At 38.2% G+C, this 22537-nt stretch overlaps 1 protein-coding gene and 1 long non-coding RNA gene across 6 annotated transcripts in view; one reads left to right on the top strand and one right to left on the bottom strand.

The window, feature by feature from the left end:
* GKAP1 (G kinase anchoring protein 1) overlaps nucleotides 1-22537 on the top strand; it is an 83357-nt gene that overhangs the window by 49574 nt on the left and 11246 nt on the right. For 3 of the 5 annotated variants that reach the window (XM_060155305.1, XM_060155302.1, XM_060155304.1), the window contains exons 8-9: nucleotides 12865-13017; nucleotides 21053-21154. In XM_060155305.1, the coding sequence (XP_060011288.1) occupies nucleotides 12865-13017; nucleotides 21053-21154 (255 nt within the window). Of the gene's footprint in view, nucleotides 1-12864; nucleotides 13022-21052; nucleotides 21155-22537 lie in introns of all 5 variants that reach the window. The other 2 variants (XM_060155303.1, XM_060155306.1) reach the window with 2 other exon arrangements.
* The window catches only part of LOC132523750 (uncharacterized), a 66567-nt gene continuing 56404 nt past the window's right edge, over nucleotides 12375-22537 (bottom strand). The window contains exon 3 of the long non-coding RNA XR_009541640.1: nucleotides 12375-12939. This is a non-coding gene — a long non-coding RNA (uncharacterized LOC132523750). The remainder of the gene's footprint in view (nucleotides 12940-22537) is intronic.

Raw genomic sequence — 22537 nt, 5'->3', positions numbered from 1 at the left:
TGATACCACATTGTAGTTTTGATTTGCATTTCTCTAATGGTTAGTGATGTTGAGCATCCTTTCGTGTGTTTGTTGGAAATCTATATATCTTCTTTGGAGAAATGTCTATTTAGGTCTTCCACACATTTTTGGATTGGGTTGTTTGTGTTTTTGATGTTGAACTGCATGAGCTGGAGTTGTATATTTTGGAGATATACAAGCAGCTTCGTCAGTTGCTTTGTTTGCAAATATTTTCTGCCATCCTGAGGGTTGTCTTTTCGTCTGTTTATGGTTTCCTTTACTGTGCAAAAGCTTTTAAGTTTCATTAGGTCCCATTTGTTTATTGTTGTTTTTATTTCCATTTCTCTAGCAGGTGGGTTAAAAAGGATCTTGCTGTGATTTATGTCATAGAGTGTCTGCCTATGTTTTCCTCTAAGAGTTTTATAGTGTCTGGACTTACATTTAGGTCTTTAATCCATTTGGAGCTTATTTTTGTCTATGGTGTTAGGAAGTCTTCTAATTTCATTCTTTTACATGTAGCTGTCCAGTTTTCCCAGCACCACTTATTGAAGAGGCTGTCTTTTCTCCATTGTACATTCTTGCCGCCTTTATCAAAGATAAAGTGACCATATGTGCGTGAGTTTATCTCTGGGCTTTCTATCCTGTTCCATTGATCTATATTTCTGTTTTTGTGCCAGTACCATATTTTCTTGAGTACTGTAGCTTTGTAGTATAGTCTGAAGTCCGGGAGCCTGATTCTTCCAGCTCCATTTTTCTTTCTCAAGATTGCTTTGGCTATTCGGGGTCTTTTGTGTTTCCATACAAATTGTGAAATTTTTTGTTCTAGTTCTTTGAAAAATGCCATTGGTCGTTTGATAGGGATTGCATTGAATCTGTAGATTGCTTTCGGTAGTAGAGTCATTTTCACAATGTTGATTCTTCCAATCCAAGAACATGGTCTATCTCTCCATCTGTTTCTGTCATCTTTAATTTCTGTCATCAGTGTCTTATAGTTTTCTGCATACAAGTCTTTTGTCTCCTTCAGTAGATTTATTCCTAGGTGTTTTATTCTTTTTGTTGCAATGGTAAATGGGAATGTTTCCTTAATTTCTCTCTCAGATTTTTCATCATTAGTGTATAGGAATGCAAGAGATTTCTGTGCATTAATGTTAGATCCTGCTACTTCATTAAATTAATTGATTAGCTCTAGTAGTTTTCTGGTAGCATCTTTAGGATTCTCTATGTATAGTATCATGTCATCGGCAAACAGTGACAGTTTTACTTCTTCTTTTCTGATTTAGATTCCATTTATTTCTTTTTCTTCTCTGATTGCTGTGGCTAAAACTTCCAAAACTGTGTTGAGTAATAGTGGTGAGAGTGGGCAACCTTGTCTTCTTCTTGATCTTAGCAGAAAGGGTTTCAGTTTTTCACCATTGAGAACGAAGTTGGCTTTGGGTTTGTCATATATGGCCTCTGTTATGTTGAGGTAGGTTTCCTCTATGCCTACCTTCTGGAGAGTCTTTCTCATAAATGGGTGTTGAATTTTGTCGAAAACTTTTTCTGCATCTGTTGAGATTTTCATATGGTTTTTATACTTCAGTTTGTTAATATGGTGTATCACATTGATTGATTTGAGTATATTGAAGAATCCTTGCAGTCCTGGGATCCAGTCCCAGTTGATCATGGCGTATGATCCTTTTAGTGTGCTGTTGGATTCTGTTTGCTAGTATCTTGTTGAGGATTTTTGCATCTGTGTTCATCAGTGATATTGGCCTGTAGTTTTCTTTTTGTGTGACATCTTTGTCTGGTTTTAGTGTCAGGGTGATGGTGGCCTCGTAGAATGAGTTTGGGAGTGTTTCTCCCTCTGCTATATTCTGGAAGAGTTTGAGAAGGATAGGTGTTAGCTGTTCTCTAAATGTTTGGTAGAATTCACCTGTGAAGCCATCTAGTCCTGGGCTTTTGTTTGTTGGAAGAGTTTTAATCAGTTTCAATTTCAGTGCTTGTGATTGGTCTGTTCATATTTTCTATTTTTTCTGGTTCAGTCTTGGAAGGTTGTGCTTTTCTAAGAATTTGTCCATTTCTTCCAGGTTGTCCATTTTATTGGCATAGAGTTGCTTGTAGTAATCTCATGATCCTTGTATTTCTGCAGTGTCAGTTGTTACTTCTCCTTTTTCATTTCTAATTCTGTTGATTTGAGTCTCCTCCCTTTTTTTTCTTGATGATTCTGGGTAATGGTTTATCAATTTTGTTTATCTTCTCAAAGAACCAGCTTTTAGTTTTATTGATCTTTGCTATTGTTTCCTTCATTCCTTTTTCATTTATTTCTGATCTGATCTTTATGATTTCTTTCCTTCTGCTAACTTTGGGGTTTTTTTTTTTCTTCTTTCTCTAATGCTTTAGGTGTAAGGTTAGGTTGTTTATTTGAGATTTTTCTTGTTTCTTGCAGTAGGATTGTAGTGCTATAAACTTCCCTCTTAGAACTGGTTTGCTGCATCCCATAGGTTTTGGGTCATTATGTTTTCATTGTCATTTGTTTCTAGGTATTTTTGGATTTCATCTTTGATTTGTTCAGTGATTTATTGGTTATTTAGTAGTCTATTGTTTAGCCTCCACGTGTTGGTATTTTTTACAGTGTTTTTCATGTAATTGATATCTAGTCCCATAGCGTTGTGGTTGGAAAAGATTCTTGATAAGATTTCAATTTTCTTAAATTTACAAAGGCTTGATTTGTGACCGAAGATATAATCTATCCTGGAGAATGTTCCATGTGTGCTGGAGAAGTAAGTGTATTCTATTGTTTTTGGATGGAATGTCCTATAAATATCAATTGTCTTTCTTGTTTAATGTATCATTTAAAGCTTGTGTTTCCTTAATTATTTTCATTTTGGATGATTTGTCCATTGGTGATAGTGGGGTGTTAAAGTCCCCTACTATGATTGTGTTACTGTTGATTTCCCCTGTTATGGCTGTTAGCATTTGCCTTATGTATTGAGGTCCTCCTATGTTAGGTGAATAAATGTTTACAATTGTTATATCTTCTCTTGGATTGATCCCTTGGTCATTATGTGGTGTCCTTCTTTGTCTCTTGTAACAGTCTTTAAAGTCTGTTTTGTCTGATATATTGTTATTCCACCTTTCTTTTGATTTGCATTAGTATGGAGTACCTTTTTCCATTCCCTCACTTTCAGTCTGTATGTGTCTCGAGATCTGAAGTAGGTCTCTTATAGACAGCATATATATGAGTCTTGTTTTTGTATATATTCAGGAAGTCTGTGTCTTTTGGTTGGAACATTTTATCCATTTACATTTAAGGTAATTATTAATATGTACTTATTGCCATTTTGTTAATTGTTTTGGATTTGTTTTTGTAGGTATTTTCCCCCTTTCTTCTTTTGTTCTCTTCTCTTGTGATTTGATGACTTTATATTTAGTATTGTATTTGTATTCCTTTTTCTTATTTGTGTGTATATCTGTTATAGATTTTTGGTTGGTGTTTACCGCAAGGTTTTTGTATAGCAGTGTATGTATATACGTGATTGTTTTAAGTAGCTTATTCCTTAATTTCAAATGCCTTTTAAATACCTTGCATTTGTATTCTCCCCTCATGATTACTGTTTTTTTATATCATATTTTACGTCTAATTGTTTTGTGCATTCCTTAACTGCTTATTGTGGATACAGATCATTTTACTACTTTTTTTCAAAAATAAATTTGTTTATTTATTATTTATTTTTGGCTGCGTTGGGTCTTTGTTGTTGCGTGCGGCTTTGTCTAGTTGCGTGAGCGGGGGCTACTCTTCTTTGTGGTGTGCAGGCTTCTCATTGCAGTGGCTTCTCTTGTTGCAGAGCTCGGACTCTAGGCGTGCGTGCTTCAGTAGTTGTGGCTCGCAGGCTCTAGAGCGCAGGCTCAGTAGTTGTGGCGCATAGGCTTAGTTGCTCTGTGGCATGTGGGATCTTCCTGGACCAGGGCTCAAACCTATGTCCCCTGCATTGGCAGGTGGATTCTTAACCACTGCGCCACCAGGGAAGCCCCATTTTACTACTTTTGTCTTTAAATCTCCCTACAAGCTTGGTGTGTGGATGATTTCTTACCTTTATCGTATGTTTGTCTTTACCAGTGAGCTTTTTCATTCTGTAATTTTCTTGTTTCTAGTTGTGGCCTTTTCATTTTTGCCTAGATAAGTTCCTTTAACGTTTGTTGTAAAGCTGGTTTGGTGGTACAGAATTCCTTCATTTTGTGTTTGTCTGTAAAGCCTTTGATTTCTCTGTGAAATCTGAATGAGAGCCTTGCTGGATAGAGTATTTTGGTTGTAGGTTTTTCCTTTTCATCACCTTAAATATATCATGCTACTCCCTTCTGTACTGCAGAGTTTCTGCTGAAAAATCAGCTGATAACCTTATGGGAGTTCACTTGTATGTTATTTTTTGCTTTTCCCTTGCTGCTGTTAGTATAGTCTCTTTATCTTTAATTTTTGTCATTTTAATTACAGTTTATCTTGGTGTATTCCTCTTTGGGTTAATCTTGTATGCGACTCTGTGCTTCCTGGACTTGGGTGACTGTTTACTTTTCAAGGGAGTTTTTTAGCTATTATCTCTTCAGATATTTTCTCGGGCCCTTTCTCTCTTCTTCTTCTGGGACCCCTGTAATGTGAATATTAGTGCTTTTGATGTTGTCCGGGAGGTCTCTTAAACTGTCTTCATTTCTTTTCATTCTTTTTTCTTGTTCAGTGGCAGTGATTTCACTGATCCATTCTTCTGAAGTATTTAGTTTACTATTGAGTCATTCTAGTGTATTTTTCATTTCAGTTATTGTATTCTTCATCTTTGTTTGGTTGTTCTTTATGGTTTTGTAGCTGTTTGTTAAAAACTACCGACTTCTTGCTCTGTGCATCCATTCTCCTGCCGAGTTCTTGGATCTTCTTTATGATCCTTACTTTGAACTCTTTCTCGGGTAGATTACCTGTCTCCAGTTCACTTAGTTCTTCTTCTGGGGTTTTATTTTGTTCCTTTGTCTGGAACATATTCCTCTGCTGCCTCATTTTGTCTATGTTGCTATTCATATCTCTGTGTATGTGATAGGTCAGCTCTGATTCCTGACCTAGGAGAAGTGGCCTTCTGTAGGAAGCATCCGGTGTGTCCCCACTGTGCACTCTCCTCTTGGCACCCAAGCTGTGTGCTCTGGGGCTTCCCACTAAGAGAGCTGTGTGGTCCTTCTTTTGCAGCAGGCTCACTATGTGAGCAGTCTGGTAGCCTTGATTGGCCCCTAGTCTGCTTAGTTGCTAGGCCCTGCCTCGTGCAGATGCTGTTGGCTGCTGTTTAATAGGGCCTGGTCATAAAGTGGCTGGATTGGATGCAGAGTCCTAGGGAGCCCCGGGGCTAATACTGGCTTACTGGTGGGCAGAGTCAGGGTCCTGAAGAGTCTGTGGCTGTTGCCAGTGCACCGTTGCCAGATCCTGTGGTTAGTGCTGGAATACTAGCAGGCAGAGCTTGTCCTAGAGTCTGGCTGTAGGTCCCAGGGATCTCAGAGCTCGTTTCAGATTTTTGGGGGGAGGCAATTCCTGATACAGTTTTTGGGTCCACGGTGTCCCAGAGGGTGCTTTGGCCAGCTAGTGGACAGGGTCAGGGCCTGGCTGGTCCCAGGGTTGGGTCTGGCCTGCATTGCAGGATCGTAGTTTTCTTACTTCTGGTGTCTGCCTGCAGTGGGTGAGGCTAATCTAGAGCTTGTGCAGGCTTGCTGGTGGGAGGGGCCGATGCCTGGCCACTGGTGAGTGGATCTGGGTCTCGGCCCTCTGGTGGGCAGGGCCATATCTAGGGGCATGTTTGGAGGCAGCTGTGGGCTCAGGAAGTCTTCAGGCAGCCTGTTTGTTGATGCCTGGGGCTGTGTCCCTGCCCAGTTAGTTGTTTGGCCTGAGGTGTCCTAGCACTGTAGCCTGCAGGCTCTTGGGTGGTGCCAGGTCTTGGAGCTGATGAGCCCAGATGTCAGCCCCCATGACAGCAGAGTTCACACAGCTGAATGTTCCCCAGTATGTCTGTCACCAGTGTCTGTGTCCCCAGGGTGAACCGCATCCACCCCCCACCTTTCCAGGAGACTCTGCAAGACCAGCAGGTAGATGTACCCCTGTCAAATTACTGCTTTTGCCCTGGGCCCCGGTGTGCATGAGATTTTGTGTGCAACCTTTAAGAGTAAAGTCTCTATCACCCCCAGTCCTGTGGGGCTCCTGTCGTTAAGCCCCACTGACCTTCAAAGCTGAATGCTGTGGGGGCTTGTCTTCACAGTGCTGGCCCCCTGGGCTGGGGGGCCTGAAATGGGGCTCAGAATTCTCATTCCTGTGGGAGAACCTTTGCAGTATAGTTATTCTCCAGTTTTTGCATTGCCCACCTGGGGGTATGGGATTAGACTGTGTCACGAGTCCACCCCTCCCACCCATCTCATTATGTCTTTAGTTGTAGAAGATCTTTCCTGGTAGGTTCTAGTCTTCTTCATCAGTGGTTGTTCTGCAGATAGGTGTGAAGTTGGTGTGCTTGTGAGAGGAGGTGAGCTCTTGGTCTCTGTGCTCTGCTGTCTTGACCACTCTTCCCTTTCAGTTGCTGATGTCACAAAATTACATTTTTATGCATTGCATGCCCCAAAACATAAACTGATAATTATTTTAAGTGCATTAGTCTTTCAAGTTATGTAGAAAACAAGATTTGGAGTTACAAATCAAAGTTATGTTAATGTTAGCATTTACACCAATAATTGTTTTTGTTCCTTTAAACATATTAGTCTCTTAAATCATGTAGAAAACAAAAAGTACAGTCACATGCCATTTTTACAATAATACTTGCTTTTTTTTTTTGTGGTACGCAGGCCTCTCACTGTTGTGGCCTCTCCCATTGCGGAGCACAGGCTCCGGACGCGCAGGCTCAGTGGCCATGGCTCACGGGCCCAGCCGCTCTGTGGCACGTGGGATCTTCCCAGACCGGGGCACGAACCTGTGTCCCCTGCATCAGCAGGTGGACTCCCAACCACTGCGCCACCAGGGAAGCCCAATACTTGCTTTTATAATTAGCCTTTATTGAGATGTTTACTTCCCCATGTGGCTTTGAGTTACTGTCTAATGTTCATTCTTTTTACCTTCCCAGCACTACCGTGAGTGTTTCTTGCAGGGCAGGTCTAGTGGTCACCAACTCCCTCAGATTTTGTTTTTCTGGGAATGTCTTGATTTCTCACTCACTTTTGAAGGAGAGTTTTGCCACATATAACATTCTTGGTTGAAAGGTTTTTTTCTTTTAGTATTTTTAATATTTCAGCCCATTGTCTTCTGGCCTTCAAAGTTTCTGATGAGAAAACTGCTTATGACCTTATAGAGGGTCCCTTGTATATGATGCTTTTCTTCCTTTTGCTGCTTTTATGATTTTATTTTGTCATTGTCTTTTTTTTTTTAATTGGCTGCGTCAGGTCTTCGTTGCAGTGCGTAGGCTTCTCTCTAGTTGTGGCATGCAGGTTTTTTCTCTCTAGTTGTGGCGCATGGGCTCCAGAGCACGTTGGCTCTGTACTTGTGGTGTGCGGGCTCCAGAGCATGTGGACTCTGTATTTTTGTGGCATGTGGACTCTCTCTAGTTGAGGTGCGTGGGCTTAGTAGCTGTGGCATGTGGGCTTAGTTGCCCTACGGCATGTGGTATCTTAGTTCCCCCAACCAGGGATTGAACCTGTGTCCCCTGCAGTGGAAGGGGGATTCTTTACCACTGGACCACTGGGGAAGCCCCTTGTCATGGTCTTTTGAAAATTTATTATAATGTGACTTGCTGTGGGTCTTTTTGAGTCCATCTTACTTGGAGTTCTTTAAGCTTCTTGGATGTTTATAGTCATGTCTTTCATCAGATTTGGGAAGTTTGTGGGTTTTGTTTTTTGTTTTTTTTTGCGGTACGCGGGCCTCTCACTGCTGTGGCCTCTTCCGTTGCGGAGCACAGGCTCTGGACGTGCAGCCTCAGTGGCCATGGCTCACGGGCCCAGCCACTCCGCGGCATGTGGGATCTTCCTGGACCAGGGCATGAACCTGTGTCCCCTGCATTGGCAGGCGGACTCTCAACCACTGCGCCACCAGGGAAGCCCTGATTTGGGAAGTTTTTAGCCATTATTTCTTCAGATATTCTCTCTGCCCCTTTCTATCTCTTTTCTTCTTCTAAGACTCCCACAATTTGTATGTTGGCCTGCTTGATGGTGTCCCACAGGTCCCTTAGGCTCTGTTTGCTTTTCTTCAATCTTTTTTCTTTCTGTTCTTCAGCCTAGATAATTTCTGTTGTCCTGTCTTTAAGTTTACTGATTCTTTCTTCTGCCTGCTCAACTCTGCCTTTCAGTCACTCTAGTGAATGTGTTGTTTCAGTTATTGTACTTTTTAGCTCCAGAATTTCCCTTTGGCATCCCTTTAAGTTTCTTTTTTTAATCCCTAATTACATTTCCATTTTGTCCACACATTGTTTTCTTGATTTTCTCCACATCTTCCTTTAAATCTTTGAGCGTCTTTAAGACAGTTGAGTTGTTTTAAAGTCTTTGTCTAATACAACTGCCATAAATTAGTATTTTTCAGGAACAGTTTCTGTTGATTTCTTTTTACTTTCAATGGGTTATACTTTCCTGTTTCTTTGTATGCCTTGTGATTTTTTGTTGAATATGAGACATTTGAGTCTAGTAATATGGTAACTCTGGAAATCAGATTCTCCTCCTTCCTCAGGGATTGGTGTTTTTTATTACTGTTTTGGGTTTTTTTTTTGATTGTTGTAAACTTAATGTCTTAGGTCTTTTCATAGCCTTTCCTTGGGCATTCATAGTCACTTTCTAATTTTCCCCTTACAGGCAGTTGTTTTTGAATGGCCTATTTTTTTTTAATAAGCTGGTCTTTATTGTATTTTTTCAAACATTAATATATATTTTTAATTTGTTATTTATTTTATTTTTGGCTGCGTTGGGTCTTTGTTGCCACGTGCAGGCTTTTTCTAGTTGTGGCAAGCGGGGGGCTACTCTTTGTTGAGATGTACAGGTTTCTCACTGCAGTGGCTTCTCTTGTTGCGGAGCATGGGCTCTAGATGTGCAGGCTTCAGTAGTTGTGGCCTGCAGACTTGGTAGTTGTGGCTCACAGGCTCTAGAGTGCAGGCTCAGTAGTTGTGGCTTACAGGCTTAGTTGCTCTGTGGCATGTGGGATCTTCCCAGACCAGGGCTCAAACCTGTGTCTCCTGCATTGGCAGGCGGATTCTTAACCACTGTGCTACCAGGGAAGCCCATGAATGGCCTCTTGTTTAAAGTCTGGCTCTCAAAAGTGGAAAAGCAAAATATGAGGGGGGAGGGGGAGAGCACTAGCTCTTTAAATCCACTGGAAGTCACTTCAGCTAGATGGGGAGGGGCTTGCAACAATGAGGGGAGGTGCAGCAAAAACGGCTGCCTGCCTCTTTGTGTCTTGGTCTGCACCTCTGTAATCAGAAGCGGCAATTAGTGACCAGAACACAGATCCCCATTATTTGGAGGAGAGGCTCCTTGCTGCCCACCCTGGCTCCCATAAACTGTGTACAAGCTGCTCCAGGAACATGTACACAGCTGCCTGCCACATCACTGAGGGTGGTGGATGGGTAGTTGCTACTGTGCTAAGAGCTGAAATTGACCAAAATTTACTGCAGTTTACCATCCAAGAGTTTCCCTGGAAGTTGCAAGCCTTCAACAGACTTCAGAGTTCCAAAATAGTTGTTCCCAAATCAGACAGATTCTGCCAATGCAGTTATTGTCTGTGTGAGGACACAGGTTCCTGGTGCTTGCTACTCTGCCATCTTCACAGAATCTTCTCCATGATCTAATTTTGAGTTAATTTTTGTGTGTAGTGTGAAGAAAGAGTTCAGATACACTTTTGGCATGTTTATATCCATTCTCCCAGCACCATTTGTTGAAAACAATATTGTTTCTTTAATGAAGTAACTTGACACCTTCATAAAAATTAAATTGACCGTAAATGTGAAGGCTTATGTCCAGTCTCCTAATTATGTTCCAGTGATCTATAAGGCTATACTTACACAAACACTGTACTGTCTTTTTCATTACATTCTTGGCACATAATAGGTGCTCAGAATTTGTTAAATTGAAATTGAATTGGCTAGACTTATTAAGGAATCTGTGTTCTTAACACTTGGTGCATTTTTGTCTTTTTTCTGTTGAGGTGTGTGTTGGGGGAGGGGGGCGTTGTTGGTTCATTTTTGTTTCATTTCTCTGTAGTTTCCTGTCAAGGTATCTTTTGAAAACTTCTATCCTTAGGCTGAAAAGAAATTTTATGCCTCACTAAAGAAAAAATATCAAGGACAGAGTACCCTTTGGGATAGGCATGCTATAATGGTAGCAGCTATCAAAAAACAGAGGACATTAGTTGGAACTGCACTATTTAAAGTAGTGAAATCCAGAGGCTGATTAGTTGCCATCATCATGCTATACCTTCCATAGAAGCTCAGCAGTGTTTTAAGCATTGTTGTATTCATTGCTTTAAAATGAAGTCTTACCAGAATATACTGGAAGTATTTTATGAAGCAGTGGACTTTGAGTTATAGCTGTACCACTTGGCAGTAGAATCACTCATGAGCAAGTTATTTAACTTTCCTATGACTATGATTACTTTGTGGGGAAAATATTCTTGCTCTATCAGTTTCTTACAGTGTTAATGAGATTCAACTAAAGGGATGTTTCTGTAAGTGCTTTGCAAAATATAAAGTGCTCTACAAACATTTAAAATATTATTTGTATATTAAGCACTGATACACACTTTTTTTTTCTTTCAAACATTTTCTAAGATAAGGTGAAAGGAAAAGGATGAACAGTCATTGAACTGTTGGGTCATTTGCTGACAAATACAGTTGAAATGGGTAAAATCGGGAATATTAAAACTCAAGAATGTGGGACATAGGGAAAAGCTATGAGAGTGAGAGGAACATTTTCTTCAGTCTCTGTCTTGCGACAGGAAGTTGGAAAGGAAATGATACTTTTCTTGGAGAATATATAAACTCTCTAACTTTACATAATTGAGTAGATTGTGATAGTCTTATCTCCTTATCATTTGTGTGTAGAATTTATGTAAAAATTGCTTTTAAATATACTGTAAAAGTTTGAGCAATACAAGGCTAGAGTAGTTAAGGCAGTGTGGTATGGCATAAGGGTAGACATATGGGTTGAAAGAATAAAATTAAGAGTCCAGAAAGAAGCCTTTTTATTTATGTTCAGTTGATTTTGGACAAGGGTGCCAAGACAATTCAATGGGAAAATAATAATCTGGATAGCCACATGCAAATGAATGAATTTGGACCCCTTCTCACACCATATGCAAAAAATAACTCAAAATGGATTATAAACTTAAATGTAAGAACTAAAACTATAAAGCTCTTAGAAGAAAATATAGGAGTAAATCTTGATGACCCTGAGTTAGGCAGTGATTTCTTGGATAAATTGGACTTTGTCAAGATTAAAACTTTTGTGATACTAAGGATACTGTCAAGAATGTGAAAAGACAACCCACAGAATGGGAGAAAATATTTGCAAATCATGTATTTGATAAGAGACTTGTTTCTAGAATTTATAAAGAACTCCTAAACTCAAAAATAAAAAGTAACCTAATTAAAAATTGGGCAAAGTGGACTTCTCTGGCGGTCTAGTGGTTAAGACTCCATGCTTCCAATGCAGGGGGTACAGGTTCGATCCGTGGTTGGGGAACTAAGATTGCATGTGCTGTGTGGTGCAGCCCAAAAAAATTTTTTTAGTAATAAATTCACATGTAGTTTAAAAAACAAAAAAATAACAAAAAAATTGGGCAAGCTATCTGAATAAACGTTTTTTCACAAAGATATACAAATGTCCAATAAGCACATGAAAAGATGCTTAGCACCATTAGCCATCAGGTAAATGCAACAAAACCACAATGAATCTCTTTCACACCCACTTCACACCCACTAGGGTGTTTATAATTTGAAAAGATGTATAATAACAACTGTTGGTGAGAATGTGGAGAAATTAGAAGCCTCATACACTGAATATATTAACAAGTTGTAAAATAGTATGGTCACTTTGGAAAACTATTTGGCAATTTTTCAAAAGGTTACACATAGAGTTACCATATGTCCCAGCAATTCTACTTCCAGGTACATACCCAAGAGAACTGAAAACATGTCCACACAAAAACTTGTTGCATGAATGTTTACTGGAGCATTATTCATAATAACCAAAAGGTAGAAACAGCTCAAGTGTCCATCAGCTGATGAATTGAGAAATAAAATATGGTGTATCCATCAGTGGGATATTATTTGGCAATAAGGAATGAAGTGCTGATAGGTGCTATAATATGGATGAATCTTGAAAACATTTTGCAAAGTGAAAGAAGCCAGTCACAAAAGACCTTATACGGTATGATTCCATTTATATCAGATGTCCAGAATAGCCAAATCTATACAGACAGAAAGTAATTAGTGTTGCCTAGGGAACAGCTGAGGGGAGGGATCAGGAGGGAATGGGAAATGATGCTAATAAGTTCTGGGTTTCTTTTTGGGCTTGATGTAACTTTATAAATGGGTTATGGTTGTACAACTCTGTGAATATATTAAAAACATTTAAATGTGCAAATTAAATGGGTAAATTGTATGGTACATGGATAAAAAATAATTTAAAAATCAAGCAATACCCAACTCAAAAAATATGAAGTAAAGAAAAGGACATTTGCAAATGTATCTCTACTGGTTATCTTCTGGAGATAGAGAAGAATCAGATGGTTGATTGTCTCTATGTTATTTTTTTTTCATTCTCTATCCTTCTAGTGGCTGACCAGGTTTATTAAATGCATGCATGCACTTTTGTGTTGATTGATAGTAAATCTTAATTCATTTTTGACAGGAATTGAGTTCTTCTCAGACTTTATCACATGATGGAGGATTCTTCAATAGACTGGAAGATGATGTTCATAAAATTCTTATTAGAGAAAAAAGAAGAGAACAGCTTACAGAATATAATGGAACAGATAATTGCACAGCTCATGAACACAACCAGGCATGTAAAATAGAAAATTCTCTTAAAATCACAGTGAAATTATTTTTCTTTTTTAAAAAACCTAAGCAGTGGAACCCAATTATGATTGTATAAAGTTACAGTTTTAGGATATTATCTTAGTCATTATTACACATAGATACTTATATTAAAAAGTATGAAGACTTCTTTAGTTGATGAATATTTATTGAGCATGTGCTATAATGCTAGGTATTGTTAGGCACCAGTGTAGGGGAGTGGGAATATCAAGATGGATAAGACCATCCATGCCTTAGACAGAGTAGTGGGGATAGGAGGAGGGAGACTGGAAAAATATCATTCAGCATGATGAAGGCTTTAAATAAAAAAGAGGTTTTTGAATAGAAAAGGTAATAGATCACTCCTTGGGTGAATTGGGAAAGGTATATAAATAAGTGACATTTGGGATGGATTTTGAATGGTGAATAACTGTATAAACTGAGAAATGGAGAAAACCTAAGGGAGCTGCAAGAGCAATGGCCCAGAGCTATGAAAAGCCTTAGACTTAATATTCAGGAAACTGAAAAATTCTGCATCTAAGAAGTATAGACTTAAGTGAGTGTGGGATAACATGACTAGAGAAATAGATTGGATTTAGATTATAAAGGTCTTTTTATGTGAAACTAAGAAGTTAGAATTTTATCCTGCAGACCAGGGGTTGCAAACTATGGCTGGTCAGCAGTCTGTTTTGTTTTGTTTTGTTTTTTTTAGCAGTCTGTTTTTGTAAGGCTCACAAGCTAAGAATGGTATTCACATTTTAAAATATTGTTTGGAGAAATACAGAAAGAAAGAAAAGATACTATCCTATGGAGACCTCTAAGTCTGCATTTATTGTTCTCACCACAACCACCAGTCTTCTCTTTTACTTCCTCTTAAACTGTGAATCTGTTCTTTACCTTATATTGACCTCCAATACTTACTGGTCAGTCATTCAACAAATTAAACACTGCTGTGTTGTGTTATATAGGACACAAAAGAAGCCAGACTCTTAAGAACTTGTCACTCCAATGCAGCAATAATATTGCTTTATAAAAACACTATACCACATGAAAAATCTATTTTCAACTTAGTACGGGAAATCCTTGCCTGCCCTGAGGTACTTGTGAGCTTCTTCCTTTCCGGCATTGAATTAAATTTTGTGTTTTCCTGTCTTGTCTTGACTGTCAAATTTTATGTACAGTGCAAGCAACTGTGTTAACATTTATAGTTAGCATATTTGTTTCCTCTTTTTACATTGATTATGATTTTCCCCGTTGTGGTTTGTATCTTCTTATTTTTCTGAGTCATCTCAGATCATTGTTGGATAGTAAGAATGATATTAATATACTTGAGCAAATAATTAGATGTTTCAGATCTTTTGTAGGGCAAAGTTGGGTACACATAAGTTTAATTAAATTATTAAGTAATGTTAATGATATTTTAAAACCAAAGTGACAGTGCAGTATAGTAGAAAGAGAACAGTCTTTGAAATCAAACCTAATAACACAAAATATAGCACTGCAGCTTATCAGCTGTGTTACATTGGAATGAAATTACCTGCCTTTCAGGCACTGTTATTATGAAAATTAGCGATTATGATGTAAAATGTTTAGCAGAGCATGTTGTACACAGCATGCACTTGATAATTGTTTTTGTACAAGGTGGAAAGTGGTAGATCCAAAAAAGGTAATTCATAGGAATGGAGATGAGAGATGGCTTTCTTAGGAGAAAATAGCTTTTGGTTTTTGTGGGCTTTTTAAAATTATTTATTTATTTATTTGGCTGTGCCAGGTCTTAGTTGTGATGTGTGGGATCTTAGTTGCAGCATGTGAGATCTTTAGTTGCAGCATGCAGGCTCTTTTAGTTGTGGCATGTAGACTCTTAGTTGCAGCATGCAGGATCTATTTCCCTGACCAGGGGTCAAACCTGGGACCCCTGCATTGGAAGAGTGGAATCTTAACCACTGGACCACCAGGGAAGTCGGAAAATAGCTTTTGAATTGGAATTTAAGGGACAGTAGAATTTGAACATGAAGGAGGGAGAAGAAACTGGAATGTCAGAGTAAAAGAATGGAGGCAGTGAAGAATAAACCAGTTTAATTAAGACAAAATTCAAAGAGGAGCATAGTATAAATTTGGCATAGTGGGTTTGGAGGGATTGTGGAGGACTTAAAAGCCTGATTTATGATTTAGTCAGGAGATAATAAAGAGTTTTTGAGCAGAGGACAAAGTTCTATATGGTAATACTAATTTCACTGCAGTGCCTAGGAAAAATGGAAGGAAGGTGAAGACTAGTGATAGGAATTGGACAATATGCCATATGGTAAGGATGTAGAACAACAGTAACAAATTACTAGTGGTAATGTAATTTGGTATGACCATTTTGGAGAACAATTTGGCATTAACTTTTAAAGTTGAAGATGATGGGGAGACTGTGTTTTAGAAATTCTACGTTAGATTAAACCCTGAAGACATCTTCAACAAGAATGATTCAAACTCAGTTGTTTGTGACAACAAAATCAGTAGGAGAAATGAATGAGCTACAGCAATACATAGCAACATGGATGAATATCAAAAACATAATCTTTAATGAAAAAAGCAAGTCACCAGGGCTTCCCTGGTGGCGCAGTGGTTGAGAGTCCGCCTGCTGATGCAGGGGACACGGGTTCATGCCCTGGTCCGGGAAGATCCCACATGCCATGCAGCGGCTAGGCCAGTGAGCCATGGCCGCTGAGCCTGCGCGTCCGGAGCCTATGCTCCGCAACGGGAGAGGCCACAACAATGAGAGGCCTGCATACCGCAAAAAAAAAAAAAAAATAGTAATTGCATCAAAGCATGTAAACATCTGTGTTGCTCTTGATGTGTTACCAACATTGTCTTCTAGCAGCAGGATATGAGTTTACTAACTTTTCCACAGCTTCACTGGCATTCCCTCTAATGGCCTTCGGGGCTCTGTTTTATCAATTGTCTTTGTGGCATATTTCACTCTTGTTCTGTGGATACCTTATACTCACTATGTCCAAACTCGAGGTCATCATTTACGCTCCAAACCAAGCGTTTGGCTTGACTTCCTCATTTCTGTTTTTGGTTTTATCATTATCCAGATATTCAGACTCTGAACCTCCTGTTTCACTTTTCTGTTTTTCAAAGTTTGGGAGTTTTTCATCTTTGAAATAGTTCTCAGATCTATCTTCTCTTCCATTCTTATTAACATTTCTCTAGTTTAGGCTCTCATTATCTTTTTTTTTTTTTTGGCTCTCATTATCTTTTACTGGTATTATTTCAGTAACCTAATAAGTCTTTCTGCATCCTGCCTTCTAATTCTAGGTAATTTATCTTATACATTGCTAACAGATGACTTTTTTTTTTAACATCTTTATTGGGGTATAATTGCTTTACAATGGTGTGTTAGTTTCTGCTTCATAACAAAGTGAATCAGTCATACATAAACATATGTTCCCATATGTCTTCCCTCTTGCGTCTCCCTCCCTCCCACCCTCCCCATCCCACCCCTCCAGGCTGTCACAAAGCACCGAGCCAATATCCCTGTGCCATGTGGCTGCTTCCCACCAGCCATCCACCTTACTACATTTGTTAGTGTATATGCCCATGACTCTCTCTCGCCCTGTCATAGCTCACCCTTCCCCCTAACAGATGACTTTTTAAAAAAATTTTTTGGCCGCACCACACGGCATGTGGGATCTTAGTTCCCTGACCAGGGATCGAACCCGTGCCCCCTGCACTGGAAGCGTGGAGTCTTAACCACTGGACCGCCAGGGAAGTCTGAACAGATGACTTTTTGAAAAGCAAGACTTCCACCCTGCCACACCATGTCCCTAAGCTTCAGTGTCTGTTGAATCAAGTGCAGATGTCCTCGACCTGACATTTAAAGCCCTCAAGCTTTTCAAACTGAGAGTCCCAACCCACTTAACCAGTCCTGAAATCAATTTAGTAGATTGCTACCAGCACTAACCAAAAAAAAAAGTTGTCAGCATATATGACATCTGTTCGTATTTTATGAAATTTGTTTCTGTGTATATATATATAACATACAAATACATACATACACTGACATGTATGTGCATTCTGGGTCACGATATAAAACATTCCTTAACATGGGTCGCTGTCCAGTAAGTTTGAAAGCATTGTTCTACAGTGTAGCTTCGGCCTAAGTAACTTCAGCTGTACTCTTTCCAGTTTTTTCTTCTAGCTAGAGCAGAGCACTCCTATCACAGCGCTGGATCCTTCCCAGCTTTGCTCAAGGTTCATTTCACATGCCGTCTCCTCCCTGAAGCTCTGCCCTATCCCAATCCCAAACACAGAAAATCTGGATATGATCTTTCCTTCTTTTTCTATACCTCATAGCATTTTGTTTTTCTTATGGCACATTTCACACAGCACATTTTTATTTGTTATTATTTTTAATAGATTACAAATCCCTTGTGGACATAGACTTATAGACCCTTTTATCTTCATTTTAGTATAATGTCTTCTACTTAGAAGATAAGTTTAAAATTTATTTAATGAAATATAGGACTTCATAAAAATGAGTATACATTAAAACAATATGGTTTTCTGTTTTAAAAAGTGATGTTTGTTGTAGAAATTCTGGAAATAACTGATAAGTGAAGAAATTTTAATAATGGCAAAAATACTTGAGGGCTTAGTATATATTTACCAGATATTCTATTAAGTACTTAAAATGATTATTTCATTCAGTTCTCACAGTTAACTGTGAAGTTGATAGGCACCTTTATGATCCCCAATTTGCAGATGCAGTGGAAAAAAATTGACCCTAATCTCATTCACTTGGAGAAAACTACCATTGATACTTCGTTGTGGTCCTACTTTTCTATGGATTTACACTTTTTCCCCAATAATGTAGAAACTTACATGGACCACTTTTCAGTTAAATACAGAGATGGTGAGCAATTCAGATCATTAAGTAATACATTGACTCTTGAACAACACAGGTGTGAACTGCTTGGGTTTACTTATACATGGATTTTTTTCAGTCGAGGTTGGTTGAATCTGCGGATGCAGAGAAGCCGCATATACAGAAGGCTGACTATATACGACTATGTGTATTTTTTTTTTTTTTTTTTTTGGCTGCGTCACATCTTAGCTGCGGCATGCGGGCTCTTGCCCCACAGCATGTGGGATCTTAGTTCCCCAACCAGGGATCAAACCCGCGTCCCCTGCATTGGAAGGCGGACTCTTAACCACTGGACCGCCAGGGAAGTCCCTGACTATGTGTATTTTTGATTTCTCAGAGGGTTGGCGTCCCTAACCCCAACATTGTGCAGGGGTCAACTGTAATGTTTTTACATTAAATAATAATGTTTATAGCTAAATTGATTTCAGTTACCCACACTGAGGAAAATTTTTTTTTTTTGGCGGTACGTGGGCCTCTCACTGTTGTGGCCTCTCCCGTTGCGGAGCATAGGCTCTGGACATGCAGGCTCAGCGGCCATGGCTCACGGGCCCAGCCGCTCCGCGGCATGTGGGATCTTCCCAGACCGGGGCACGAACCCGTGTCCCCTGCATCGGCAGGTGGACTCTCAACCACTGCGCCACCAGGGCAGCCCATGAGGAAAAAATTTAAATATACCAGTTTGATATAACATTGCTTACTACTGAGGTTGCACACTTACTGAGTTTTTATTGGTCATATGCCTGCATATAGGTGCAACTGTTTTTTCTAGTTTTTTTCATTTACCTTTTGATTTTGTTTCAGTGTTTCTGGAGATTTTTCATCAAGTTAAATCTATCAGTCTTTTCCTTTTTGTTTTCTCCCTTTCATACTATGTTCAGAAGAGCTTTCCTATTCAAAGATGTTAGCTAGTAATATTATAAAGAGTTTATTTTAATACTTAAGTGGTTTTATTTTTTTTAGTTAAAATACTATTTTATATTATTCAATGATTATATACTCAGTATAAAACAATTTTGATGAAAGGAAATTTTTAAACAATAAAGTGAAATCTTCCATAATAATTCTAAGAGAGTTATTAAAATGTTGATGTATGTCCTTCCAGGATTTTTTCTTTGTATATAGTATTACAATTTTGAGATCATACAGATGTGTTTTATGGTTCTGTATCATCATTTTTAGTGATTTCAGAGTTTTCAGTTTGTAAATTTGTCATATATTTAGCCTATATCCTTATTGTTGGGCATTTAAATTGATGTCCAATTTTTTGTTGTAACAGCAGTGAACACTTTCATAGATACTCCCCCCTCGCGTATCTATTTAAGATAAATTCCCGGAAATGAGATTTTTGGGCCATTAAAATAGTATGTATATTTCTAATTTTGATCCAAATTTTTTCTTCCATAATCATCTTATACTATCATCTTCTTCACTAATCTCCAACCGGGCTTGCCTCTTTAATATCCTTCAAATTCTGTAGGCTCTTTCCTGCCTCAGGGCCTTTATACCTACTGTTCTTTCTACCTGGAAAGCTCTTATCTCCCTCCACTTTTTACTTAGCCAATTCCTACCCAGTCACTCAAGGTTCATCTTAAGGGTCATGGCCTCAGAGCTTCCCTGATCCACCAGGGAATAATCCACATTATTCCCTTTATAGCACTGTGTTTCTTTTCGTCATTGCTTAAACCTTGGTTTCTAATTGCAGCATTTCTTTATGTAATATCTGCCTCCTCCACCAGACAAATCCCATGAGGGCAAGAATCTTTTCAGTTCTGTTCACCATTGTACACCCAGCACCCAGCATAGGTGCTCAGTGAGTATTTTTGGACTAAAATTGTCACCACATTACTCATTAGATATAGAGAACCAGTATATATATCCTTATGAAAAGTATGACTTTGGGTTGATTTTTTTGCATTTAAATTTATTTATTTTGGTGTATGTTACAAGATGGCAGGCATTTAACTTGATTTTTCCAGTTAGCCATTTGTCCCATATACTACCATTATTCTGTAATTCAGCCTTTTCTCACTTCTTTAAAATACCATAGTTAGTTATATTATAATAAATTCTTGTGTCTTAAATCTCTTTCTGGACTTTCTTTTCTGTTACATTGCTGTGTCAACATAGGTGCCATGACATGCTGTTTTAATTATTTTTGCTGTATAATATATAATTATCTGGTAGGCAAATTCTACTGCATTAACTTTTTGTTTCTATTCTGTATTCTCCCAGGTGAAGTTTTGACTATCTCGCTAAGTTCCAAAGAACAAAACTCTATTGAAATTTCTGTTGAATGTACAAATTAATATTTAGTAATACTTAGTTTTCCTATCTAAAAACATGCTTTGTTCTGTCCTTTTCAATATTTTATCATTTATTGATCCTGAAAATTACTGAATTTTATTCTTGGGGATATTTTTTATTGCTGTCTGGAGAAAATGTTTTTTCTAGTTATATCTTCTATGTGTTAATTGCTAATATAGAGAAAAACTATTTTTGTTTTATTTTTATTTTTTTATTTTATTTTTTTTTTGCGGTACGCGGGCCTCTCACTGTTTTGGCCTCTCCCGTTGCGGAGCACAGGCTCCGGACGCACAGGCTCAGCGGCCATGGCTCACAGGCCCAGCTGCTCCGCGGCATGTGGGATCCTCCTGGACCCAGGCACAAACCCGTGTCCCCTGCATCAGCAGGTGGACTCTCAACCACTGTGCCACCAGGGAAGCCCTGTTTTTGGTTTTTTGTATTATTTATTTTGTATTTTTCTCATAAGTTTTCAATTCTTTTAGGTTGTTAAGATAGACTAATAACAACTTGTCAGAGACCACTTTAGTATGTTTATTCCAGGATGGAAATATCATTTCAAATTCCTGATATTGTTTTAGGTTACGTTTGTAGTTTGAGATTAGGCATAAATATCTTATTTGCTTGTACTGTACATAATTACATTTATAAAATTGAGTACAAGTGGAAATGTATTCAACAGTTTAGGTTGCTTTAGAAAATGAATTAAAATTGGGACTTTTTTTCCTCTTAAACCTTTCAAAAAGGATATTGTAAATCAGAATTGGCAGAACGGTCTTTGTTCTAAAATGTTTTCCCCCTTTAGGAAGTAGTTCTAAAAGATGGAAGAATTGAAAGACTAAAGTTGGAACTTGAAAGAAAAGATGCTGAAATCCAGAAGCTGAAAAATGTGATCACTCAGTGGGAGGTTTGTATATATTTACTGTTGTAAAGTAAACTAATTCTATAAATTTGTACATTTTCTGTTTTTATTATATTGAAATATGTTTAATATTTGATTGATAGAAATAATATTTCTGCTATTTAGGTTTTTTTAATGCATTAATTATATATAATCTGAATGATAGTATATTTTTATCATAGTAAAATACATATAACATTAAATTTGCCATTTTAACCGTTTTTAAGTGTACAATTCAGTGGCATTAAGTACTTTCTCAGTGTTGTGTAACCATCACCACTATTTCCAGAACTTTTTCATCATCCCAAACAGAAACTCTGTACCCATTAAACTCCCTATTTCCCCTTCTGCTGCAATCCTTGATAACCTCTAATCTCTGTAAATTTGCCTATTCTAGGTACTTCCTATAAGTGGAATCATGATATTTGTCCTTTTGTGTCTACCTTATTTCACTTGGCATGTTTTCAGCATGCATATCCATGTTGTAGCACGTATCAGAACTTAATTCCTTTTTATGGCTGAATAATACTCCACTGTATGTATATACCATATTTTTTGTTTATTACTCTGTTGATGGACACTTGCACTGTTTCCACCTTTTGGCTATTGTGAATAATACAGCTATGAACATTGATGTACAAGTATCTGAGTCCCTGCTTTCAATTCTGTTCGTATATACCTAAGAGTGGAATTTCTGGATCATATGGTAATTCTGTGTTTAACTTTTTAAGGAACCATCAAACTGTTTTCCATAGCAGCTGTACCATGTTACATTTCCACCAGCAATGAACAAGGGTACCAATTTCTTCACATCCTTGCCAACACTTGTCATTTATACAATTTTTTTTAAACACAAACCTATTACTCTCCTCTTTTCTTAGGCTTTTAAAAAAATCTCTTATTCATCTCAAGTATCATTCTCTTTTTGAACTAATATTTATTCACTCAACAATTATTTGTTGAAGGCCAGGTGCTTTTCTAGACCCTGTGTATGTAATAGTGAAAAAGAGTCAAGTTCCAGCCCTGCTGGTTCTTATATTTCCCTTCCTCGTCTACTCATGCCTTTAAGAATTATCCCTGTTAAAACCTTTTTGAACTGCACCCACTTCTGCCTTAGTTTTTTCTTTGTCATTTATATTTTCTTTTGCTTTTTTTGAGCATTTACCATGTGTTAGGCACAGTGAATACAAAGATGAGTTAGTAAGAAGCTCACAGTCTAATGGAGAAGGTAATCATGTAAATAATTGCAGTACAATGTAGAATTTGTGATTGAGATCTGACAGAGTGCTCCAGAAGCCCAGAAACAGGAATAAATCCGTTGCTGCTATTGAAACTTGGTAAAGGTTTCACCAAAAAAAACATAGTTTTTCCAGATAGAACAGTGCATAC

This window comes from Lagenorhynchus albirostris, chromosome 7 (assembly GCF_949774975.1).
Source record: "Lagenorhynchus albirostris chromosome 7, mLagAlb1.1, whole genome shotgun sequence".
In the NCBI taxonomy this organism is placed as follows: domain Eukaryota; kingdom Metazoa; phylum Chordata; class Mammalia; order Artiodactyla; family Delphinidae; genus Lagenorhynchus; species Lagenorhynchus albirostris.
This window is presented reverse-complemented; position numbering and strand designations above follow the sequence as displayed.